Source organism: Mirounga leonina, unplaced genomic scaffold, assembly GCF_011800145.1.
Source record: "Mirounga leonina isolate KUSES-001 unplaced genomic scaffold, KU_Mleo_1.0 Mir_150, whole genome shotgun sequence".
Taxonomy (NCBI): domain Eukaryota; kingdom Metazoa; phylum Chordata; class Mammalia; order Carnivora; family Phocidae; genus Mirounga; species Mirounga leonina.
In genome coordinates, this window is record NW_023270374.1 from 36,928,981 (window position 1) to 36,954,017 (window position 25,037).

Genomic DNA, 25,037 nt, shown 5'->3' on the forward strand with positions numbered 1-25,037 from the left:
GGGGGGGGGGGGGGGGGGGGGGGGGGGGGGGGGGGGGGGGGGCAGGGAGAGCTGGAACGCATTAAAGAAATAGCGTCCGTTACCCATGATGGATAGTACGCTGCTTCCTTTGAGCAAGAGAGAAAAAGAGGTGTTCGCTGAGAACTTTGAGAAGCCCGCCTTCCTTCTTGTCCCCTCTCCCTTCCTCTTCATTCCTTCCCTGTGTGTTTCTTGAGCACCTGCTGTGTGCCAGGAGCCATGCTATGCAGCAGTGAACGTGACATTCCAAGCTCGAACTGTCTTCAGGGCCTTTGCACTTGTTTTGTCTTTTGCTTAACTACCTCCCCCCACAGATTTGCACCTCCTACTTGCCCTCTGCAGGCTGCTTAACTGTCACCCCCTAGAGAGGCCTTCCCTGACCCCAGCTATCAGAATAGACACCCTCCCCCAGCTGCTTTCGGCCCTGCCTCCCCATTCTGTTTCCTTCATAGTGCTCACCCCAACACAAAACCACCTTGTTCATTTCGTGCCCATGGATTTCTTCTCTGTGACTCCAGTGGGGACCCTGTGTGTGCGCGTCAGCTGAGCAGGAGGCCCCGCAGAGCGCACGGCAGTGGACCATCAGACACAGTCCCTGCCCTCTGAATCATCTCCCCATCTCAAGATCCTTCACTTAATCACGCCCACAAAATCCCTTTATTCACAGGTTCTAGGGATCAGTTGGACATCTTTGGGGGCTATTATTCTGCCTACCGCAGACCAGGAAGGTAAAGATAAACAATGATATATAAAGAGATGGCAGAGGCAGGAAATAATCTGATGTGTTCCAGGAACCAAAAGGATGCCTGTATAATTTCTAGCCAGTGGACATGGAACCTCACAGGGCAGAACTCCAGGCATCCAAATGTTCATCAAGCACCATCTGTTCACTTAGTAAATAATTTAAGGCCAATGACTGTCCTGTGGAGGCTCAGTATCTTTTAGCTGCAGATAGCAGAAAGCCTATGTAATGGTGTTAAACACTTGCTCACCTTATAAGATTAGTAACAGTTGTGCCCTAGGTTGTTGCCATGGGTCAGAAATTCACCAAGCATCCCTTTCTGTCATTTCGCTCTACCTTTCTAACCATCTTTGGGTTTTATTTTCTTATTTGTTGCCTCGTGATCTCAAAATGGCTGCCACAACTCCAGGCATCACATACTAACATGACAGCATCCAAATAGGAAGGGAAAGTAAGGAGGAAGGAGTTCTCTCCTCAGGTGCCTCCCTCTAATCCTGGAGGAAAACCTTTCCCAGAAGCCCCTTACCACCTTCCTCATGGGCTTCAGTGGGTCCCAAGTCAAGAGGAACACAAGACCTGGGCGCCTGGGTGGCTCAGTCAGTTAAGCGTCTGCCTTCAGCTCAGGCCATGATCTCAGGGTCCTGGGATCAAGCCCCGCAATGGGCTCCCTGCTCAGTGAGGAGTCTACTTCTCCCTCTCCCTCTGCCTCTGTCCCCCACTCATCTCTCTCTCTCCAAATAAATAAAATCTTTTAAAAAAAGATACAGGACAAATCCCTGGCAAACAGGGCTGGGGTTGTCACAGCTTGCTTAGACGATCATAGCTCATCCCCTAGGTCTGGGCACAGTGCTGCCAAATTCTGAGTTCTGGAAGCAAGAAAGGAGAGAGTGGTACTGGGCAGGCAACTTGAGCCAATGACTAAATCTTCCAGTGATAAAAGTGCAGCCAGCTTTCTTCTCTGGAGCCTGACATGACCTCTCCGTGGCTCAGTGTCATCTGTGAAGTAAGAGTGCCTCCCTGAGCATTAGTGACCCGGTTAAACAAGGTCATGTGTGTGGCACAGAACATGCACTCTCGCCGAATGTTAATGACCGTGTGGTGACCGTGACCGTGAGGGCAGTTCGTGCTGGCTTGCCGGCAGTTTAACTTCGGCTGAATCAGTTCTCTTCTTTCTCGCTCTCATGCCCACTTGAAAAAGGTGCTCGTGCTTCTCTGGGCAGTTCGGTGAGCTAGGAAGCACACAGCACCAGCACAGGGGCTGGCTCCGGAACGGCAGCTTTAAGAGACTACTGTTTAAGACACCGGGTGTCACAGGCTGACGCCGTGAGATCCAAACTCTGCATCGTGACACCGAGGAACTCGCTAGCCAGCCTCTCCCCACCCCCGGCCCTGCGCACACGCGCCCCGCACGACCGTGTCCCTCGCCCTTGCGCCCTCGTGCGCCTAGACGTAATCGTAACAGCCACCCCGAGTGGACGGGCCGGGCGCCCGCAAGAGCCGCAACAGCGCATGCGGCAAATCGGCTGCCCATTTCACAGGCGAGAACACTGACGTCGTCCCGTCTGCCGAGGCCGGCCGGCCGGACCCTGGCTGGGAGCGGCTCCGTCTGTTCGTTTGGCGATGAGCAAACGTTAGGGAGGGGTGCGAGGCACACGAGCCCCTGGCTGAGACTTTGTCCTCGAGGTAGCAGGACCGAGGACAACTCTTTCAGAAGGCACGGCCTTCTCACTGCCTGCTTTCAGGCCGGGTCAGCGCGCCACCTATAGGACCTAGGACCGTGGGCGCCTGGGTGGCTCAGTTGGTTAAGCGACTGCCTTCGGCTCAGGTCATGGTCCTGGAGTCCCGGGATCGAGTCCCGCATCGGGCTCCCTGCTCGGCAGGGAGCCTGCTTCTCCCTCTGACCCTCCTCCCTCTCATGCTGTCTCTCATTCTCTCTCTCTCAAATAAATAAATAAAATCTTAAAAAAAAAAAATTTTTTGGTTAAGGACCTAGGACCTTCCCAGAGATGGCGGGAGGGTCAGACCGTCTGCCAGGCTGCTCGGGATGAGCCGGGCAGCCCGGGCTCCGAGGGAATGGACCCTCGGGGGGCGGGGGGTCTGCCCCTGTGGTTCGGGAGACGCCCACAGGCCACGCCGCCTCGGGTGGCCTTGGCATCGGGCTCTGACCCGGGGGGGGGGGGGGGCTGCGGGGGACGGGGCCCTAACCGCGCGGCTGCTCTTCTGTGTTCCAGCACAACATGCCTTTCTGGCGGATATCCTGCCACGCCGACCTGGAGGCGCTGAGGCACGCGCTGGAGCTCGAGTATTTATAGCAGAAGCCACGGCCTCGCCACCTGCCGTCGCGGGCGCCTCCCACCCCCTCCCAGGCTCTCGCCTTCCCCGCCTGCCCGCCAGATGCTGGACGCCGGGCAGGGTCCCTGCGGCCGAGAGGACGTGCCTGGCGACCATCTCAGCGGCTGTCCTTTTAGTCCAAGCGCGGGTCCTGAGACGCAGCGTACCCCCCCGTGGCTTTGGGGAATATTTAACTTTGGAGAAAAGGGCTGGCTCGGAGTCCAGGCTTTTCCACAAGACTCAACAGAACAAAAGCGAAGAATTGCTGATTTGGGGGGGGGGCTGGTGATGAGGAGGGGACAGGCTTGGGTTTGTCTGTTTTTGGGGTTTTTTTTTTTTTTTTTTTCCTTTTTAATTTATGGACTAATCTCATTACTCCGGTATTATGCTCTCGTACCTGTGTTGTTGGTTTTCTTAGTCGTTGGTTTGGTTTGGTTTTCTAACCTGGCATGTGGGGTGGTGCGGTTCTCATTTAAGCACTCTCTGCTCCAAGTTGTGCTCTGGGGGGACAATCATTCTCTGAACAATTGGTGAGGGAGGCGATTCGGGGCTGATGGGAAGACTGTTGCTTACTTTTGTTTTTAAGGACCTAACCTGACGTCATGTGGACAGTGCACGTGCCTTATGCTGCCATCTTGTTTTCTAGGAAGAGGGGACCCTGGGGAGGCAGCGGTACTTTGTGACAGATAAAAGGCATTAAATAAAACCACGTTTACATTTTGAAGTGGGGTAGGGTGTCCCTGCTTTATGACCACTCTTGAGGCTTCCATTAGAGGTACTAACAGATTTTCAGCCATCCACACAGAGGAGGTTTGGGTGAAACAGACCTGCCCCCTAGTCCTGAAATTAGCTACCCAGGTGGTCAACGACTTTTCTCTTGTGAGGACTAAATGTCCAGTGCTGGTTCTGAGGGAAGCTAGTAGTCCACAGTCTGTAAGTGTTTTAGCCTGAATTCTAGAGGACGCAGAGCTCCCAGTGGTCAAGGATAGTGTCTTCCTCATTCTGTATACTCAGTACCCATAACAGTCTGACGCAGATATGGCACTTAATGAAGGCTGAAGGATGGATGGATGGATCGATGGATGGATCGATGGATGGACAGGACGGATGGCAGATGGGTTATGGTGGTGGGTGGGTGGAGGGATGAAGGAATAGATGATGGATAGATGGGTGGTGGATAGCTAAGATTCACTGGCCCCAGGCTGCTTCATCTTCACTGTTCCCCCAGCAGTATCTTGCAGCTCTTGAGAACAATCTTAGAAGTAGAGTAACTGGAGTATTCAGCACTCACAAACAAAAGCCCTTAGCCTCCCAGAAGTCTGAGCATGACTTGAGAACTTCCTGACCAGCCCAGCCAAAGGACAGAGACACAACGAAGTCCTCGGGTCAACCTCTGGGGCTGAAGGTATATGCCTGTCCAAGCGCTTTAGAAATCAGCCACCATTGGAATTTCTTTCCATTGCAAAGGACAGGGACACCACAAAGTGGCTTAAACAAAACAAAACAAAACAAAACCAGAATTCTTTGGCTTACTTAACTGAAAAGTTTAGGGATGTGTGACCTCAGACATCCCCATCCCAAATGCAGAATTCAAGATATGGCTTTAAATTTTTAAATTCAGTCTCTTTCTCTCCATCTTTGGACTTTTCAGTTTGGTTTCATTTATAGGCAATAGTCCACATACTTAGAGTAGAAGATCTCTATTGATAAAGCATTAATTCTTAAAAGGATAACTGTTTTGGAAAAATAGGTTAAATTTATTATGTGAGTTAACAAATGTCCTTATGGTTCAAATATTTTGAGTTGGTTCTTCCATAGTTATTTGCAACCAAAAGCTTATATAGCACGTAATAAATAGTGTTATTAGTAGGAGTAGTATATCTCACAGGCTCAGATATCTACTCAGGAAATCAAACATTCGTATTACCGACAACTGGAGCTGGGTATTTTTCATCAGATATTAATCAAGTATCTAAAATGCACCGGCAGGGGCGCCCAGGTGGCTCAGTTAAGTGTCTGCCTTCGGCTCAGGTCACGATCCCGGGGTTCTGGGATCCAGTCCCACATCAGGCCCCCCGCTCAGTGGGGAATCTGCTTCCCCTCTCCCTTTGCACCTCCCCCTGCTCGTGCTCTGTCTCTCAAATAAACAAATAAAATCTTTAAAAAAAATTAAATGTGACAAGAGCAAGATTTAATCCCCCTAATATATAAAGAGCTCTTAGAAACCAGTAACAACCAACCAAATCTTTTAAAATGCCTCGGGGGGGTGGGGGGGCACACCTGGGTGGTGCAGTTGGTTAAGTGTCTCACTCTTGGTTTCAGCTCAGGTTGTGATCTCAGGGTCATGATATCGAGCCCCGCATCAGGCTCCATGCTGAGCACAGAGTCTGCTTTGGATTCTGTCTTCCTCTCCCTCTGCCCCTCCTGCTCGTGCACGCTGTCTCTCTCTTGCTCTCAAATAAATAAATCTTAAATATATATATATTTATAAATAAAATGCTTGAAGGCTAGGGGTGCCTGGCTGGCTCAGTCAGGGGAGCATCATGAGACTCTTGATCTTGGGGTTGTGGGTTCAAGCCCCACATTGGAGAGATTACTTAAAATAGGATCTCTAGAAAATTTTTTTAATAAAATGCCTGAAGGGGGCGCCTGGGTGGCTCAGATGGTTAAGCGTCTGCCTTTGGCTCAGGTCATGATCCCAGGGTCCTGGGATCGAGTCCCGCATCGGGCTCCCTGCTCCTTGGGAGCCTGTTTCTCCCTCTGCTTCTCTCTCTCTCTCTCTCTCTCTCTCTCGTGAATAAATAAATAAAATCTTAAAAAAAAAATAAAATAATAAAATAAAATAAAATGCCTGAAGGCTGTAAAAGACATTTTACTTTTTTTTTTTTTTTTTTTTTTTTAAAGATTTTATTTTTTAGGGTGGCTCAGTTGGTTAAGCATCTGCCTTCGGCTCAGGTCATGATCCCAGGGCCCTGAGATCGAGTCACTATTCAGGTTCCTTGCTCGGCAAGGGGCCTGCTTCTCCCTCTGCTTGTACACGCTCTCTGACAAATAAATAAAATCTTTAAAAAAAGTTTAAGTAATCTCTCCATCCAATACAGGGCTCCAATCCACAGCCCTGAGATCAAGAGTCACAAGCTTCACTGACTGAGCCAGCCAGCCACCCCTACATTTTTTTCAAAAAATAAAATAAAACTGCTTCTTGGGGCACCGGCTGGCTCAGTTGGTAAAACATGCAACTCTCCATATCTCAGGGTTGAGAGTTCAGGCCCCACAATGGGTGTAAAATAAAATCTTTTACAAAATAAAACTGCTTCTTAAACTTATAAAAAGATGGTCAAGGGGCGCCTGGGTGGCTCTGTTGGTTAAGCAACTGCCTTCGGCTCAGGTCATGATCCTGGAGTCCCGGGATCGAGCCCCACATCGGGCTCTCTGCTCTGCGGGAGGCCTGCTTCTCCCTCTCCCACTCCCTCTGCTTGTGTTCCCTCTCTCGCTGCCTCTCTGTCAAATAAATAAAATCTTTAAACAATAAAAAAATAAATAAATAAAATGGAGAAAAACGTAAAACCTGTAGGATCATATCTGCGAAAAGCAGCTTTGGAAGAAGATATAAGAAAATAAAAACAGTGACCCACTGGAGCCATCAGACATATGGGTAAGTGGGAGAGTGCCTTACTTATATATTGAATGCTGTGATTAGATTACTGATCTTGAAGATCAGATCCTCAGTTCTAGAGACTTCTCTGTCATAGCCAGTCGCTTGTTTCTAGTCAGTTTCCCAAGCGGCAACACTAGCCCTTTCCTGTGGGACTCAGGGTGCCAGTGTGAGGCTGGGGAAAGCTGGTCTGTGAATCAGGCAGCCTCCTTCTTGCCCGTCCCAGGAAGCCTGGTCTCTGCCAAAAGTGGGGCGGTGGTGGTCTCCATGGTCGGAGCCGGGGACGCCTGATAAAGCCCCATCCCATTTCAGAGCAGCTGTGCTAGCCGTTCATCCATTCTGCCAGGGGAAGCCAGGATCTACCATTTACTGGGCCTGTGGGTGCGGACGAGGAAACAGACCGAGGCAGTCCCGACCCCCGCGGAGCGAGCTTTGCTGAAGAGAGGAGGCGACACAAGCCGGCGAATTAACCGTGGGACGCAGACTTTCCCACTCATCGCCTGTCCTTCAGGGCGAACAGCAGAGTGCCAGTGGCCACAAGCAGGACACAGCCCACACGCCCCCGACCCTGAGCACTCCCTGCGCACAGGCTTGAGCCACAACCTAGGTCCACAACCTTCCAAGAACCACCTGGAGGGCAGAACAGCGGCTGTGGGACCCTCAGCAGGGAGGAGAAGGTGGATCTTGGAGGCCTAAGTCAGCCAATTTCAAAAAGCTGGCCTGAGGGGCACCGGGGTGGCTCAGAAGGCCAAGTGCCTGACTCTCGGGCTCAGCTCCGGTCTTGATCTCAGGGTTGTGAGTTCGAGCCCCACACTGGACTCCACTCTTGGTATAGAGCCTACTTAAGAAAAGGGGGGGGGAGCCTAAGAACATCCTTTTGAAAGAGATCACGGGATCTGTCCAAAAGGCAGCCTCTTGTCCAAGGGGTAAACACTGACGGTCTTTTTGGTTGGTTGAGATTGTGACTTTCAGAGTATACGGCGTGGCATTGCTGGGTCAACGATGGGGACTGCTCTCCTCTCAGACACTGGCTAGAGTCCAGAAGGAAGCTTTGGGGTGATGCGGCACAGAGTAATCGGAACGGCGTGGGGACACTGTGGACAGCCTGGTCACCTCCAAGCAGGTGGCACCTGAGCTCAGACCCGGGTGGTGAGAAAATCCAGGGCAAGCACTCCAGGGGGGAGACAAGGAAGTACAGAACTTGTGGGCAAAGCTTTCAAGCTGGCGGGAAAGAAGGGAAACCCGGGAAGACTGGAAGCGAGGTCACAGGTCATGGGGTCAGAGGGTAAGGCCCCGCGGCAGATGTGGTTGGATCCTTTTGGTCACAGATTTGGAATTTTACTGGAGTTTGGATTTTATTCTAAATCCACTGAGGACCCACCTGAGGGTTTTAAGCAGGAGAGTGGCATGATCTGATTGGCATTTTTTTTTTAAGATTTTATTTATTTATTTGAGAGAGAGAGAATGAGAGACAGAGAGCACGAGAGGGGGGAGGGTCAGAGGGAGAAGCAGACTCCCTGCCGAGCAGGGAGCCCGATGCGGGACTCGATCCCGGGACTCCAGGATCATGACCTGAGCCGAAGGCAGTCGCTTAACCGACTGAGCCACCCAGGCGCCCCTGATTGGCATTTTTAAAAATTACTCTGGCTGCTCTGGGGACAATGGTTTGGAAGTAGGGTGTCCAGTCAAAAACAACTGGGATTCCCCATGAACTTAAAGATGTTTACATTTCATTTTATAATCTACATACAGTTTCCTGCACAAAGCTCAAGTAAGTATGCACCTTGATGTATTTTGACATAAGCTCACACTTGGCTAACCACCGCCCAGATCAAGATGGAAGAGGTTTCCAGGCCCCCCCACAGCCTTTCTTTCCCAGCCCCCACCCACATTCCTCACCGTCCTGACCTCTGACCAGGCTCCCCACGGCCCTTCCGCCCCTGCTGCTGCCAGCTCCGCGCTGGCAGAGCTATGCCGGCCGGTGACCACCAGAGGGCAGTGCGACCCCGCAGCGGGGCCGAGCCGCCGGCCGCTGCCCCCGAAGTCGGGCCCGGAAAAGACGCAGGCTGCCGTTGAAAGGATTCAGAAAGCACTGCCATCGGGCCATGCCCACGCTTCAGGGGTTGCTTCGGTGAAATGGCAGCACCGTCGACAACGTGTTCAGACCTAAGAGTTGATAAATCCACCTGCCGTGGCCACAGTGGCGACCCCGGCATAAAGCAGCGTCTCTGCGGGAAGGCAAACCGACCCCCACTCCAGCGACCTCGAGCAATCGGCGTGCACAGCCCTGGGCAATGCCAGACCGCGCCGCTCGAATGTTTAATAATGTGCGTGCAACCATAGTTAGTGTGGTTTGAAAAAAGTGTCCGGATTTATTTTTACATCCTGAAGTTCATCCAAGGAGATAAGCTGGTTCCATCCAAATACTGATTTATAAAATTCAGCAGGAAGTATCCGGCCCAAAATGAGTAGCTGCTAAACTGCCCGCCCTCCCCCTCACCCCCCACGGGTAAGCAGAGTTGGCAGAGTCCCGGGCCTCTTCTGTCTCGGCCCTTGGATCCTGCTGGCCACCTGGTGTGGCTGAATGAGAAGCGGTAAACACAAGCCCAGCTTCTAACACTAAGCACCTGCTATGTCCCCGGCACGGTGCTAAGCCCTCCACCCGCATTAGCTCATGTCATCCCCTGCTGGAAAGGAAGCATCGCATGGTGATCAGGCCTGGGGCCTTGGGTTAAATCCCAGATCTTCCTGTTACTATCCCTGGGAACTTCACCCCTCCGAACTTCACTTTCCAGCTGTAACATGTAGTAACAATAGAACCAGCCTCACGGATTGCTCACAGCACTGAATGAGTGCCAAAAGGACCAGCACTTAGAATGGTGGCTTCCAGACTTTTCTGACTGCACTCCACAGTGAGAGGTGCCGATTACATCAAACCGAGGAGAGCATGCACCTGTGTATGTACATACGAATGTTCGGATATTGTCTGTGTCTGAAATAGGCTTCACAAAGCAATGCCTACCCATCTTACTATGATGCATCCTATTCTATTCCATCCTGCTCTATTGTGCTTTTAAATGAGGCAGGTCACAATCCATTAAAACAGTTTCACTCACAACTCAGTGTTAGAAAGATGCTAGTTTAGAACGAGGTTCGGCAAATAGTACGTTCATCATCCAATTAACTGCGGTGTTCACAAGCCCCATTTTACAGAGGGGGAAATGGAGGCCCAGAGGGGTGTTGTGGCCCGCCCCTGACCTTGCAGCTGGAATGTGGCCGAGCTTGGACCCCAACCCAGCATCCTTGCTAAATGACTACTCTTCGGCCCAAGGCTGCCAACTGGTGGCTTACGGTCCAGATCTGGCCCAGAAAGACGTTTCACTGCTCTTCACGTTATGTGTTCAAACACTGACCCAACTATTTAAAACTTGAGAGATTTAACTCAACATCCACCCTTTCAACTTTTCTCCAAAAACAAAGCAGAGGATATGGCAACACTGGGCCTGCAGGTGTGCACGATCAGCCGGGGCCACTGTGCAGCTTCTGCAGCTGTCACTGCTCCAAGCTCTCCAATTGCCCTGTCCCCGCCACGCCCTGTCGCCTCCCTGACACACCATTTACCATCACACAGGGCAGCTGCTTTTTCCATAATGAAGACACATTTTTCTGTCAAAAGTGGAAGGAAAAAAAAACTAAACCAAGAGAACTACAGGTTTCAAGAAGAAAATAGAGGCAGGAGTCTATTCCAACATGTTTGATATAAAAAAAATAAATTTTTTTTGTCCCCCCCCCCCCCCACCCCTGACCTGGTCCTGGGAGCAGAGTTGGCAACTCTCATCTTACCACTAAGCTGTAGCTACCTCTCTTTGTCCATAGCTGTGTCCCCAGCACCTGAAACTGCCCAGCCAAGAATGGGTAGGAAGGAACAGAGGAAGGAAGGAAGTGGCTTTTATACAAAAGCTTTTCTAATGATGACAAAGATAAAGGTTAAGAGCAGACATTCTTTTGGGTCATCAGACGGGGTTCGAGTCGTTTCTTCCCCTAACTAGCTATGTGACCTCAGGCAGCTTCCTCGACCTCTCTAGGTCTGGTATCTTCAGCTGCAAAATGCAGATTGGGATTCAGTGCATATAAATTGCCTGGAATGTAAAAGATGCTATAGAAATGAAGTTGCCTTCTCCAGCAGCTCACCAAAGCGAACAGAGGTCAGTACTCAATTGTCTTAACAAGCTGTCTAGAGCCCAGCTGACCTGGCCTTGGACCCTCTCCTGGGCCAGGGAGGCAACGGTTTTCCATTAATACCATGCCCTGAAGAGAGCCTTAGGCAGGTGGAGCCTTGGGCCAGATGGCAAAGCCAAGGGTTTGATCCCCAGCCACAACTCTGGGTGAGAAAGGACTTGTTCAGCATTCAACCATTGCCCCTCCTTCGGCTGTACCTTCCTGGATGGAGAGGCGGGAAAGCTGAAAACTCTTCTCCAGGCTCCCTTACAGTCAGGGGTCTGGAGCACTGAAGGGCCCACAAATCAGCTGCGTTCACAAGAGACCCGTATTTGGTACTGAGTTAAGTCGGGAGGAAAGCTGGCTGCACACGGGGCATCCGGCCGGCAGGTGCAGACGAGAGCAGAGCTGACGTGGGTCAGGCCCGAGAAGCTGGTGCAGCTAGATCAACAGCGGTGCTTCATGATCCTGAACGAGCAGCGCCCGCCGCCCGCCCCCTGCACTGCCCACCCAGCCGGCGGCCCTGCCGTGTGGCTGCCTCAGCCCTCCTCCTGATTCTCTAAACACCCATCACGTTATCAGACCCAATCAGGGAAGCGGCCTCTTATGGGACTTTGGCCTTCTACGCGGGTCAGAGGGGTTGGGGAAGTGGAAGTCTGAAAGGGCACCTGGAGTCACCAACGAGGCAATCTGAGAAGCCGTGAGGCACGTCCAGCCACCAAAGTGAGTGTGCGGAGAGGCGCCAGAAGAGAAATCAACGGGGAACCGTGGCCTCCGCAGCCAAGCGCCCGCGGCCGGGCCAGCCGCTCATGTCCTGGGCTCCGAAACAAGACCCGCGTGCAACACCGAGGCCGCAAGGGCTGAGCGCACGACGGTCACCAATCTAGCCACAGGAACCTCGCAAGAGAAGAGGCTGCCGCTTCCCTTCCGCCTTCAAAATCTCACACGAGTCCCTCTTTGGGGCAATTCTAACTCAGCACCATTCAAGGGAAAGGATTCTGGGAAATGTAGTTCCAGCCCGGCCGACCGGCGGCAAGCCGCACCGCAGACCAGTTCGCTTACTACACCCTTCCGCTTCCCCTGGCCGGGTGAATTCTGCTCTCGACAACCGACCTGGCCGGCAGGAACTCTGGGCACTTTTGCGGGGGGCGCCGTCAATGTTTCTGTCAACCCGAGGCCTTTTGTTTGGGCAATTTCCTACCTTGGGAGTCTTCAGCCGAAGCATCCTGAATCCCACCTTCCCAGCCTTCCTTGCAGTTAAGACGTAGGCATATGACCTAGATTTAACCAATCAGCTGTTTCCCGGCTGGAGATTTAGCCAATCAAATGCACTCAAGTGGTATTTAGACTCAATCCGATACACCCAGCACAACCTGGGTTTGCTCAGGCCAGATCCACCCACACGTGAAAGCAATGGAATTCTGCAAAGTGCATTCTGATGGGTGGGATCCAATCTCGCAAGGAGGCAGGTGGGACAGGCCCAGTGTCATTGGTAAGAGTTGCAATGTCTGGGCCCAGTGGCAGTGACGGGAAGGTCCTGCAATGTAACTGGGACATTGTTTGTGGCTGTGCGCTCTCCCCGCTGGTCTCTCTGGCCCTCCTTCCCAGAGGTCTGTGAGTCCCGTAATATCCTTTAATAAATTCCTTTCCTGCCAGATTACCTAGAGTGTTGTTTGCAACTAAAACCCTGACCCCCTTTAAATTCATGGAGGCCTCGAGTCTCAGTTTCCCAGCTGCACAGAGCAGAACAATACCCAGCCTGTGGACAGTGGAGGGGAGTCAAGGAAAGAGGGGCCCCAGAAGGCGTTTTGTAAACTGACCGCGGTGCCGCAGACACGGGGGTCCAGTTTGAATCCTGGCTCTGGCACTAACCTATTGTGTCACCTTGGGCAAGTCACTTCCCTCCTCCTGCCCTGTGCAGTTATCATGAAGACCAAAGATTACAGGAAGACCCTCAGCACAGAGCTCAGTATGCAGACTGAGCCACAGCAGGGACGCTGGAAGGAATATGGTGACCTTTGTTTCCCTGGATGAAAGAAAATGTAGGGGATGTCCTGATGTGCCCGGATATGAAAGCTGAAGTTTGGAAAACATTTCTATGTTCGAAACACAACTCTGATTAATGCCACTGAATTGTATACTTAAAAATGGTTTAAAGGGCAAATTTCATTATATATATTTTACTATAATTTTTTAAAAATAATATACCAAAAATCATTGAATTACTTCAAATGGGTGGATCGTATGGTATGTGAATTATATCTCAATAAAGCTGTTTTAAAAAAAACCACCCACTCGGCTTCCCATCCGTTTTGGAACATAGTGCAAACCACCCCCTCTCCCTCCCTCTCTCCCTCTTTCCCTCTCTCCCTCTGGGAGCCCATCAGCCCCACCCCCACCTGGAATCCCTCCGTTCTGGCCTCACCGGTCCTTCTCTTCCTGGAAGATGCCAGGTCCCCGCCTCAGGCCTTTTTACATTTGTTCTTCTACCTGGGACATTCTTCCAGCCAAGGTTAACAGCTCTTGGCTCTGGCTGCCCAATAGGATCACCTGAGAAACTTTAAATGACAGATGCCCAAATCCCAGCCAAGAGAGTCGGATGTCATTATTCGGGGGGAAAGCAGGGAGGGTCTCAGCATTTACCGGTTTGTTATTTATAAAACAAAAAAAATTTAAAAAACCTTACCAGGTGCTTCTAATGTTCCGCCAGCATGAACAACCAATGCCCTGGTCATCAAGGCTCGGTTAGCCCTTCCTTCAGGTTTCTGCTCAGTAGCCAGCTCCTTGGAGAGGCCGTCCCCAAGCACACCATCTCCCTCCCCTCCACAGCGTGCTTATTTACCTTCAACATTATCTGTCCCACCTAGGATTATATTATATGCAGGTTTGATTGCTTCCCATGGGGAATGTCAGATGGATGAGGGCAGAGGCCGCACCTGTTTTGTTCAGTGCTGTGTCCTCAGTGCTTAGTCCAGAGGGCTCAGTAAACAGCGGTCACCTGAACGAACGGCTTTGGCCCACCTCTCTGTCCCCGGTGGTCCAGCTCCGACTCTGGGGGCTGCAGTTCTAGGTGAGGGCCACCAGGTGGCGAGAGTGCCCGATCGCATTACGGGCGTCCGCAGCCGGTCCTGCTCCCCGCCGGGCCATCCCTAACACGTAGCAAGGACCATGGCAGACCCCACTGCGAATTCAGACTCATCGGGCCTCTGAAAATACTCGACCAGGACTAGCGCAAGAGAGGAAGGCTCCACAGCCCTGTCTGGAAGTTCTGAGTGCTCCCCCTCTTGTCTGGCTGCTCACAGACCCTCTGGTGCAGCCTTGGAGGACTCCCACGGGACCCCGTGGCTAGTGTTGGACACTGAGGACCCATCCACTGGAGGCTGTGGATCACGGACCCACAGGGGAACGAAGAGGCGCTGGAAAAATGACCCAGGCCTCAGGATAAGTAAAAAAGGAAACAAGACAGGAGGGTGTGTGTCAGATGCTGCCAGTTATGTTCCAGAAGGAGAGAAAACTGCCTCCCCGTGGAGGTCTGTAAATGCACAGAACTGAAGGGTGCGTAGGAGAGGGACCTGGGAGAGCCAGGGGGGCTGGGAGCACACCCATGTCTTTCCAAATGGGAGGCATGGAGCTAGTCAAATATATAGTAAAATTCAACATTTTTTTAAAAAGCACCACTTTCTCTACCACTGTGAAAGCCACGTCCTCCTCCGGTGCCTCCTTCCCTAGGGGGCTGCAGCTGAGACCCGTGGGTGCAGGGGTACCTCATGGTGAGGAAAGCTCAAAGGCTGCCCCTGCTCAAACACGGCCCCACCCAGGAGCCAAGTGTCCTTCCAAGCCCGCCCATCCCCTGACACAGCTCACCTGTGCGTGCGACACACAAGAGAAGTCATAAATATGTATTAACTTTGCTCAAGGATATGAAAACTAGTAAGAGGCTGGGACAGAGGACAATGGGGGGAGGGAAGTGGCTGCTTCAGAGGTGAAACCTGAAAGATAATCCGAGTAAAATGCCAGCCACAGAAGTGTGTGCCAGGCCAAGGGCGCAGCAAGTGCAAGGGCCCTGGGGCCAGACAGGGGCTGGCTTGCTGGAGCTGGAAGAACAGGGGGCCATACCGCGGTCCTGCTCACAGCCTCAGCCTCGTCCCCTAAAGTGGGGCTGTGTCCCCCGCCCCCCTGTGGTCTTCACATGAGAAGGCAAGGTGCACATACATGCCCAATGAGGAAGCTGAAAAAATTTTTATCTCGAAAAATGACAATGTCCATGGGGCGCCTGGGTGGCTCAGTTGTTAAACGTCTGCCTTCAGCTCAGGTCATGATACCAGGGTCCTGGGATCGAGCCCCGCATCAGGCTCCCTGCTCAGCCGGGAGCGTGCTTCTCCCTCTCCCACTCCCCCTGCTTGTGTCCCCTCTCTAGCTGTGTCCCTCTGCCAAATAAATAAAATCTTTAAAAAAAAAAAGTTCCATTTACTGGAAAAAGCATTCAATAGCAGTCCAATTAGAATCTTTCACCAGCTCCGTGGCCTTGAGCTAGTTACTTCTTTGGGCCTGTTTCTACAAGAGCATCTGGCGGCTCACATTAGGGCGGCCCACACCCACCAGGTGAATGCCAGGGACCACTGACCCTGTGACATCCGGTGCCCTCTCCACCTCCACTCCTCTCAGCCACACCAGCCACCCTGCAGCTCATCAAGCCATGTCAAGCTCAGAGTGAATACCCCAGGGCCTTTGTACCTGCTGGTCCCAGTCTAGGATGCTCACAACACTTCATGTCCCCACAGCCAGCTCTTCATTCAGGTCTCAGGTCAAATGTCACCTCCTGAGAGAAGTCCCAGCATAATCCCAGGGTAGCCACCTTCACCCCTTGAATAATCTCCATTTTTGGTTCGTTCCCGGGTTTCGGCACCAAAATAAATAAATATAAAAATAAAAAATAAAATATCCCCATCTTGTTCCTTTCCCATCAGTGGTCAGCAAATGGCCTGTGGGCCAAATCCAGCCCATACCCTGCTTTTGATATGGCCCATGAGCTGAGCATAGTATGTACATTTTTAAATGGTTGAAAAAAAATTAAAATACTTTGTGACCCACGAAAGCTAGATGACCAGGGCGTACCCGAGCCGCGCTGAGGTCGCATGCTGCCCAGCCCCCCACCCTAGCCACGGGAAGACTGTCCTCTCCCCTCACTCACTGTCTTGCAAAGACTGACCAGGATTTCCCTTCTGGTTGGTGTGTCCCTGTCAATAAATTCCAAGGAAGCGGACTTCCCAGAAAAGGCGCCCACTGGGGGCCCCTATTTATCATGTGCCCACCACCTGTGAAGATGTCCTTGACCTCCTGTGCTGGGTCATGCAGACCGGACACGGCCATCCCGACCCAATGGAAAACTGCAAATTTGAGGACGACCAAGCCATTTTTCCAAAAACAGTTTAATTAAAAAAAGGTGAAGAATCTGAAAAAACCGGGGGCAGGGGAGGGGCGGAACCCAAAAGAGCATACTTTGCGAGTCCACTGGCTCAGTCACAAAGAAACACCATCATCAAAAAAGATATTTAAGTTTAATACAAATTTTATACAAAGAAAATGTGAAAAAATACTTCCATGTGCTAAAAGCAATTATGCTTCACAAATAAGGCCAGCTAGGCTATTTTTTTTTTTTTTTGACAACTGCAATTCACAAATGTTCTTTCTCTCTTTTTCTTCTAATACTCTCTCTGTGTAGTTCTTCTCTAATATGGGTAACTAGCTGGAAACTGTACACAGTTCGCATCCTCTTATCAACAACGAAGAGAAAGTAAACAGGACTAAAATGTACAACAGAATGTACTGGAATGATATCGTACAATTAATTTTCTCATATACATACATCACCTTTTGCTTTGTTCAATGCTTTTTGTTTTACACAACATACAAAATGGTACTACAGTGCGGCCGGTGTCTGGCTTCCTCTCACACTGCCTCTGTTTCATGCTAAAATGAAAATTCCATCGTATAAATAATACATACATGCTTCATCCCAGACTCAAATGTCCTCTGCGTGCATCTTGCCTTTGAGTGCTCGCTTCCAAGAAGCACGGCATCGCTTACCAAGCATGTGTGAGTGTGTTTAAAAGGAACCACAAAGCAAAGAAAAGATTTCTCTTTGTTTCAGAGCTTATGACTCTTCACGCTTCCTCTGTCCTCTCCTGCGGTGGAGCTGAGCGGGGCTTGTTTCCGTCTTCTGGAAACAGGGGCCTTTTTTCTTCCCTTTTAGGAGTAGTCATCACTGAAACCACACAAAATAAACTAGCTTCTCCAGGTGGCCTTTCGGGCCAGAGAGCTTGCATTGTATAACATAGGAACGTAGTATCTGAAAGGGGCCGATGGCTCCACGGGATGTGCCCACAACTCCTGGTCCCGATGTGCTGCGTAAAGACGCCCGAGAACCGATGGCTCGCGTCCCCCCGCGGCGTGCACGGATGAGGCCTGCGGGCCACAGCGATCCCAGGGCCCGGGCTCCATGCCGCCGTGACAGAAGGGGCCGACCAACCAGCCCCCCTCCAGCGTCCAAACATTCTTTTCGTTACTGGGTTTATTTTTTTCTAACTGTTTTTTTCTTTTTTTTTTTTTTTATAAGTTAAAGTCAATACAAATATAAAAAGGGGAAGGTACTCTAGGTTCAAGGACATCCACAAATTGTACATCATTTACACCTAAAGCGTAGGTTTCGTGTGGGTCCAGCAGGCCGCAGTCGATGCCAGCGCGGGCCGCTATGTAGTGTGGGCTGCCCTGTGTGCCAAGGGCAAAGGCCAAGTCTGCGTGCCTGGCGCTCTCCAGTCTCACGTTTCTTTGCTGCTCCCTACTGCCCTGGTGTCTGGTTTTTTTTTCCTCCACGGCGTGGGCGGCTTGTGTCGTGACTTGTCCCTAGTCCCAGAAGGCGTCCAGCCGAGACTCTTTCGGGAGGAGACTCTTCGAACCGGAACTGGCGTTGTGCTCGGAGCGTGCGGGTCCTCGCTTCTCGTCACCGCTGCTCCAGCAACCAGACTTACTGCTCTGGGAGTGGTCTGCAGGAGAAGAGCAAGAGAAGGGGAGGCTGAGCATTCCCGCCGGCCCCCCCGAGGCGGAACCACCCCACCACAGGGCCCGCGCCTCCTCGGCGGGCCGCCGCTCTGCCCTCCCGCTCGGGGCAGCGTGGCCCGCGCCACCGTCCGCTCCCCAACGCGGGGGTGTCTCCAGAGCACAAAGGTAGAACGACTTCTCGTTTGGGGATCCAACAGCTGATCAGAAAAACAGGAGGCCGTCACGTGGTGGAGGACCACGATTGGTGAGGAAGGAACTGAAGTGCCAAGGGAGGCAGTCCTTACGCGGCACCTGAATCCGTGTGCCCGTATCACACGGCAGATCGACCCCAAGCACCTCTTGGACACCTCTGTGTCCAAGCTCGGCTGCTGGAAAGAGGCACGGAAATGTGGCATTTGATTGACTTCCTTCTACTGGTGGAGATTCTTTAGTCAATTTATAGACAACTTGAAAAACAGACTATAACCAAACCGCCTGAGGGAGAGGATCACAGAGGAGAAGGATCGAGGGCCAGAATGGTTAAGTCGAGCTAGAAACAAGACACCCAGCAAGCACAGGGTGGGGGGGCCCCGAAGGACACAGGACTAGAGAGAAGACTTAGGATGGCTTCGAGGATGCGTGGACCACAAGAAGCTAAACAGTGGCTGTGGAAGCTAAGAGGAAGCTGAAGGAAGAGCCAAACAAGGGGTCTGTAAGCTCTCGTGCAGCTCAGCTCAGGTGGGCGGGGCTGATGGCGATCGACCCATCAGCACACTGCCAAGACCCCCATCACACCCTGGATCTTCTGACAAGTTCACAGAGGCTGGGATGAAATTTTGTTTTTAAATTTCTTGAGGTGGGGTGATAATATTTAATTGAAAGAAGCCAACCATCAAGCTCAGAGACAGAACGAGAATGAGTGAGGAAGGGACCAGAACAGAGCTGGGGGATGACAGTTCTCACCGCCTGGTAAAAAGGAATGCGTGTGTTTAATCATGCATTCTGGTTTTGGAAGATAAGTAACGAAGAGAAAGATAAAAATCTCCAAAGTCATGCGTTCACCCAGGAGAGACTTCTTTTTTTTAACCATCTGCATCAATGACCAAAAGAGGGGGCAGTGTTCCGGTAGACAGAACTGGGGTCCTAAATCCAGCTCCTCTTACTCATTCTTCCTTATTCGTGACACCTACACAGGATGGTTCTTCAGGAAGGTCTTGGGGAGTGGTGCAGCTGGTCATCATCCAACGTGAGAAAATCCAGGTCTCTGCAGGACCCTGCTCCTCACGCTAACAGGACACAGGGCACTGGCTAGTATGGCCAGTCAGTGCAGGGGAGAATCGGGGTTAACCTAGGGCCCTTTCTGAAAAACAACAAGGATGATCCCTTCCAGAAGCCAAACTGTACACTCTGGCTCTCGTTTCCTACTGCAGGGTTCAATGGCCCTGCAAAGCACAGCTAAGAAGCACAAGAAGGGAGAGCAAGCCCCAGCAGTCAGAAAACAGAAGACACACCCACGAAGAGAAACGCATGCACGCACACACAACGAGCCTTCTGCAGGCCAGGAACGATCCCAGCAGCTTCGGGGACACAGGGTCCTACTTCCCCTTGTGGGCTGGGTAGCCGGGGCGCGGGCTGCCGGGCCGGGGCGCTCGGGGCATCGGCAGGCTGCTTGCCACACCCACTGGGACCCGAAGAGCTGGTCCAGGCAGGCTCAGAGACCATCAGGGAGCTCGGGGGGCCACAACCCAAGCACCTGCTACTTATGTTCGTCAACAGGCCACCCGCCGTAATCAGAACTGTGAGCCCTTCTCCAACCGGAGGCATTCACGGGGACTGGCACTTTTCTACTGTGCACGTTAAGCCGCGGGCGGGGTCACTGGCCACAGCACGGTGTGACTGGTGGTGGATAAGGTGCACAAGGACATAAAAGCAACTTTGTGAGCGACAAGCACGTCGAAAGCACAATTCTCTGAACCACTAGCTCTGCCCAGAGCCTAATTCAACCAGGGAGACAGGGGCCAGAACCAAACTGAGGCAGAGCATCACCCAAGGGATCCGGATTCTTGAGGGGGATCATAACGCCTCTACCACCAAGGCTGACTGAGGACGGGCCGGGCGGGCGGGTGAGGAAGGCGGCGTGGTCAGGACTGAGGAAGGGGCTACAGACGAGGTATCGAGGGGCCAACTGCTCCGCCACGATGACGGGACCCTAACAAGTAACATCTGAACCCGAAGAGTCAAAAATTAGTGATACGAAAGGGCTTTCAGTGACATGAGGGGTAAGGGGCCCACTGAAGAGCGCGGTGCGGAAATAACTGAAGGTAGGACAAAAGAACAAAACAAACTGCAGAAGGGACAGCTGGGCCCGAATGGACGCATAATCCCGGCAGCCCAAGCACCTCAGCAACCAACAGCAAGTTCCGGACTGCGGGAACCCGGCCTCGAGGTCTCCAGCTCGGCCGCCAGGTGCCAAAGAAGACCTGACTGCGGTTAGGGACAGATGCACCCGTTCTCAACCCTGAGGATGGGAGGTCACAGCGGAGCAGAGGGCCGGCTGGACACGGCTAGAGGAGGAGGGGCGAGGGTGGAGGGCGGCTGCCGAGGGAGGGGACGAGAGACGCCTTCTCTAGTGGACAGAAGAGGAACAAGAGTGCACGCTGTATTTGACCCAGGGAACCCCTAGAGCACCTAAACAGTGACACAAGTCGTCAGGGAGGAGGGGCAGAAGAGAGGTCATCGGCGAGCCCAACTCTCATCTTCTAAAGCCCAAGTCAACAGGCAGTGTGGAAAACTAACATCCAGAAACAAAAGTACAGGGAAATACATTATTTGTACGTAAGGAGGTAAGTACCAGAGACGTCAGTGGGGACTGGGCCTAGGAAGAGTCCTTCTCTGGACCATTTTGTTTTCTCTAACTGTATGCGTGTTTTGCTTTAGAATCTCAAAATTAAAAGACAGGCAAGCAGCAAGGAAGGGTATACCCCCTACTAAAGCTTTCTCCCTCCGGCTGTCCCCTCCTCTTCCTCACCCACCCAGTGCCAGGAGCTACTCCGAGCTCAGGAGTCCCCAGGGTTTCAGAGCCCACTTCCGTCCGCGAGATTCCACCCACATGGCCGCCAACGGCAAGGGCCAGGAGAAGAAATGCGACGTACGAGGAATTCGAAGGGGCAGCAAACAGGCTTTTGCACAACCTCCAGCACAACGTTTTGTGAGAAATAAAGGAAAATGGTAAGACGCAAGTCTGTTGTCCTGACCAGGCCTCCGGGCACCTCCTGCTTCTGTCCTTCCTGCTCACGCTGCAGGATGTCGTGGCAACACTGCCTGAAAATACTTTTCTTCCTCCAATCTCTGACAGTGAGCTCCAGGGTGCTCCCCCCCTTTGCTAATATGCCTCCCGTCCAGCCTGGTCCCAGGTCCTACATGTGGACACCTCCTGAGTTCAGCCCAAGGTGCACCTCTTTCTTTAGCCAAGACCTGCCGAGACGGTCCCTTCTGCTGGGGAGATCCTGGGACTCTGACCAATCCCATCTTTGTGAGACAACGTCTCAAAATGCCATTTAGAATTTAAGACATCCACAGTTCTTCATGGCTCAGAGCTCAATGGTGACTGCGCCGAGACAGAGACCACACGGCGAGAGCGCAGGAGTAAGAAAGCAAGAGAGACAGGATGGAACAACTCTTAGACAGACATCGACCTGGGCTGGGGAAGGAGACAGGTTGTAGGTTGTGCTGTTCCATATGGTAGCCACTAGCTACACGATGCTACTTAAATAAAGTGAAAGAAAATGTTAACTTCTACTCCTCAGTCTCATCAGCCACAGTTCAAGGGTCCAGCGGCCAGGTGTGCGAGCAGCTACCATAGGGGATGATAGCACAGGGAGCACAGAATGTTCTAGGGGGCAGCACCGCTCTAGGGGGAGATGCAAGGTGCCAAGGAAGGAACCTGGAAGTACAGGAGGGTATTTAAATGCCATGGGAAGGGGCGCCTGGGTGGCTCAGTTGGTTAAGCGACTGCCTTCGGCTCAGGTCATGATCCTGGAGTCCCGGGATCGAGTCCCGCATCGGGCTCCCTGCTCGGCAGGGAGTCTGCTTCTCCCTCTGACCCTCCTCCCTCTCATGCTCTCTCTCATTCTCTCTCTCGCAAATAAATAAAATCTTAAAAAAAATAAAAATAAATGCATGGGAAGGGGGCGCCTGGGTGGCTCAGTCCGTCAGGCGTCTGACTCGGTTTCAGCTCAGGTTATGATCACAGGGGTCGTGAAATCGAGCTCCGAGCCTGGCTCCATGCTCAACAGGGAGTCGGCTTGGAGATTCTCTCTCTCCATCTCCCTTTGCCCCTCCCCCTACTCGTGTGCTCTCTCTCTCAAACAAATACATCTTTAAAAATAAATAGGGGCCCCTGGGTGGCTCAGTCGGTGAAGCGTCTGCCTTCGGCTCAGGTCATGATCCCAGGGTCCTGGGATTGAGCCCCACATCGGGCTCCCTGCTCAGTGGGAAGCCTGCTTCTCCCTCTCCCACTCCCCCTGCTTGTGTTCCCTCTCTTGCTGTGTCTCTCTGTCAAATAAATAAATAAAATCTTTAAAAAATAAGATAAAATAAAAATAAATAGGTAGCCAGCTAACTGCCATGGGAAGGAAGCAACTGAAAGTAAGACATCTGTCTACAAGAGGACAGGGAGGGAAAGGCCAGTGCAGCTGTGGGGAGATTTGAAGGCCGGGAGGCTGGAAAGGTCGGGGGCGGGGGCAGCGCCTGGCTGTGTTCCTCTGAAGGAACAGGCGAGGCCACATGCTGGCAATGACGGCACAGGGAGAGCCGGGAGGTCTGCGACACGGCAGAGAACTTGGGAAGCTGCCCTTGTGGAGAGCGGGTACAGAGGCTGCTATGCAACGGATCTGGTCAGACGAGCAGGCTGATGAACACGTCTGCTTCTCAGGTTAGTGGTCAAGATGTGTGTGTGCGGGGCGGAATGAGCGCGTCCTCCTGCGCAACCTTCTCCAGCTGACCTCTGATGTTTGGGTATAGGCGAGTAACGGATGGATGGCTGGGGTCTGTCCAAGGTGGGGTTCTGCCAAACGGACATACTGAGAAAACCAGAAGCCATGGGAGGCTGGGTTATGTGAGCAAGGGTGCTGCTGGAATGAGCCACGGAAATGAAGCTGGGGAAGGAGAAGGAGGGAAGTAAAGAAAGGAAAGAGCAGGTCTGGAAGCGGGGGCGGAGGGAAGAGGCCATATCATCCACAGCCCTGACTTTCCCCAGACATCAGCACCTTATTAGTTGAGCCATAGAAAACTGCCGACATTCAACCAGTTTTGACTTACAATTTTATACGGGTCAACCTAAGTATTCCCAGCACCGTGGGTGACAGCATGTCTGGAGTCCGAGAAATCTGAAGTCCTGGCTCTGATAATCACTTACGGAGTTACTCGTGCATGTGACTTAACTTCTCACGGCCTCAACATCCTCATCTGCATAATGGAAATAGTAACTTCTCTCACAGAAGCCGGGAATAAACGCACTAAGGTTTCCAACTGCTTCATGCTCTTCCGTAAGCATCAATTAAGCACTCTTCTGACTTCCCCTGGAGTCATCTGCCTAGTTCACCCCTAAATCCCCAGTCCTAGCCAGGACCTGGCCCCAGAGACACTCGACAAATTCTGGTGCACCTCCAATCATCTGCAAATGGCCTAGTGCCGTGCATCCTCCTAGAATCTCAAGTAGAATTCAGGATCCTACTCTCCCTCCTCCTCCCCCGTCCTGTCACCAGACTCCTCGGGGATTATTCTCTGCCTATTCTCTGCTGCCACCCACCCAGTACCAAGTCATCAGCACTTTCTGGGGCTTCTGGCCTCCTCTCCCCCATGTGACACTTCCTTTCCACCCACTTGGGACACCCGTGTGCTCCAGGCCAGGGGTCCAACAACGATGGCCCACGGGCCAAATCCAACCCAATGCCTGGATTTTCTAACACAGATTTTCCTTAGAGCGCAGCCACACTCGTGTGTAACTCAGGTGCCGTACATACGATGCATGCCTGCTTTCATCCTACAACAGCAGAGCTCAACAGCTGTGACACAGACCAGAGGGCCCACAAAGTCTAAGGTATTCAGTCCGTTGACCCTTCATGGAAAGTCGGCCAGCCCCTGGGCTGGGTAATACCTCGTCACCTCAGACATGGAATGCGGTCATCCCCCAACCACGTTCCTGCACACAGTCCTCCTCACGCCAGCAGATTCGGTACAGCAGTCAACGTCCCCAGTGCCGCTCTGAGCCCACTCCCCTGCTCCAAAACCCCAACGGCAACGCCCCCCCGCCCCCGCCCCGTCGGAAGCGATGCTTCCCTACCCTGGGCCTCTCTCCCATCACCTTCACGATTCGGAAACAGCCACAGTCCTCCTAACATACTGCTTATTCCATGTTTTTATTTTAAGCTCATTTTAAACTTAAAAAAAAAACAAATTTTAGGGCGCCTGGGTGGCTCAGATGGTTGGGCGTCTGCCTTCGGCTCAGGTCATGATCCCAGGGTCCTAGGATCGAGTCCCGCATCGGGCTCTCTGCTCCTTGGGAGCCTGCTTCTCCCTCTGCCTCTCTCTCTCTGTCTCTCATGAATAAATAAATAAAAATCTTAAAAAAAGAAAAAAAAAAAATTTTATATCACTACCTACATCATTAGCAGAAAATCAGTAACACGTGCCACAGACAGAGGGCAACTCTACAAATAAACATAATGAAAACCAAACTGCAGCATGAACGTCTAGACAGATGCCAAGTCTGCTCTGTCTTTGTTAAAAGGAGAAACGAGAAAATATCAAAGAGGCGCAAAAGGCATCTTAGCGCTAAACTAAACTGTTCTCGGGGATTCAGTCAGAGGACTGGAGGGAAGGGAGCAGGGGACAACTTTTTCAACAGGCAGTTCAGTCAGATTTAATCTCAAGTTCACCTTCTCCCTAAAGTCGGCTCGTGCCACTCCCTTTTACCCCCTCCCTCAACCTGAATCCCACTCCCCAGCCCCTCCGGGAAACCTTCCCCAGCTACGG

The 25,037-nt window shown here is 52.1% G+C and overlaps 2 protein-coding genes across 20 annotated transcripts in view; one reads left to right on the top strand and one right to left on the bottom strand.

Moving 5' to 3' along the window:
* LOC118011063 (eyes absent homolog 2) overlaps positions 1-3,815 on the top strand; it is a 131,945-nt gene extending 128,130 nt beyond the window's left edge. Inside the window, exon 12 of the mRNA XM_035005634.1 lies at positions 2,992-3,815. Within this exon, the coding sequence (XP_034861525.1) occupies positions 2,992-3,072 (81 nt within the window). The 3' untranslated portion in view covers positions 3,073-3,815. The remainder of the gene's footprint in view (positions 1-2,991) is intronic.
* Positions 3,816-16,503: 12,688 nt separating this feature from the next.
* ZMYND8 (zinc finger MYND-type containing 8) overlaps positions 16,504-25,037 on the bottom strand; it is a 126,584-nt gene continuing 118,050 nt past the window's right edge. For all 19 annotated transcript variants that reach the window (XM_035006478.1, XM_035006489.1, XM_035006477.1 and 16 more), the window contains one exon: positions 16,504-18,007. In XM_035006478.1, the coding sequence (XP_034862369.1) occupies positions 17,783-18,007 (225 nt within the window). In that variant the 3' untranslated portion in view covers positions 16,504-17,782. The remainder of the gene's footprint in view (positions 18,008-25,037) is intronic.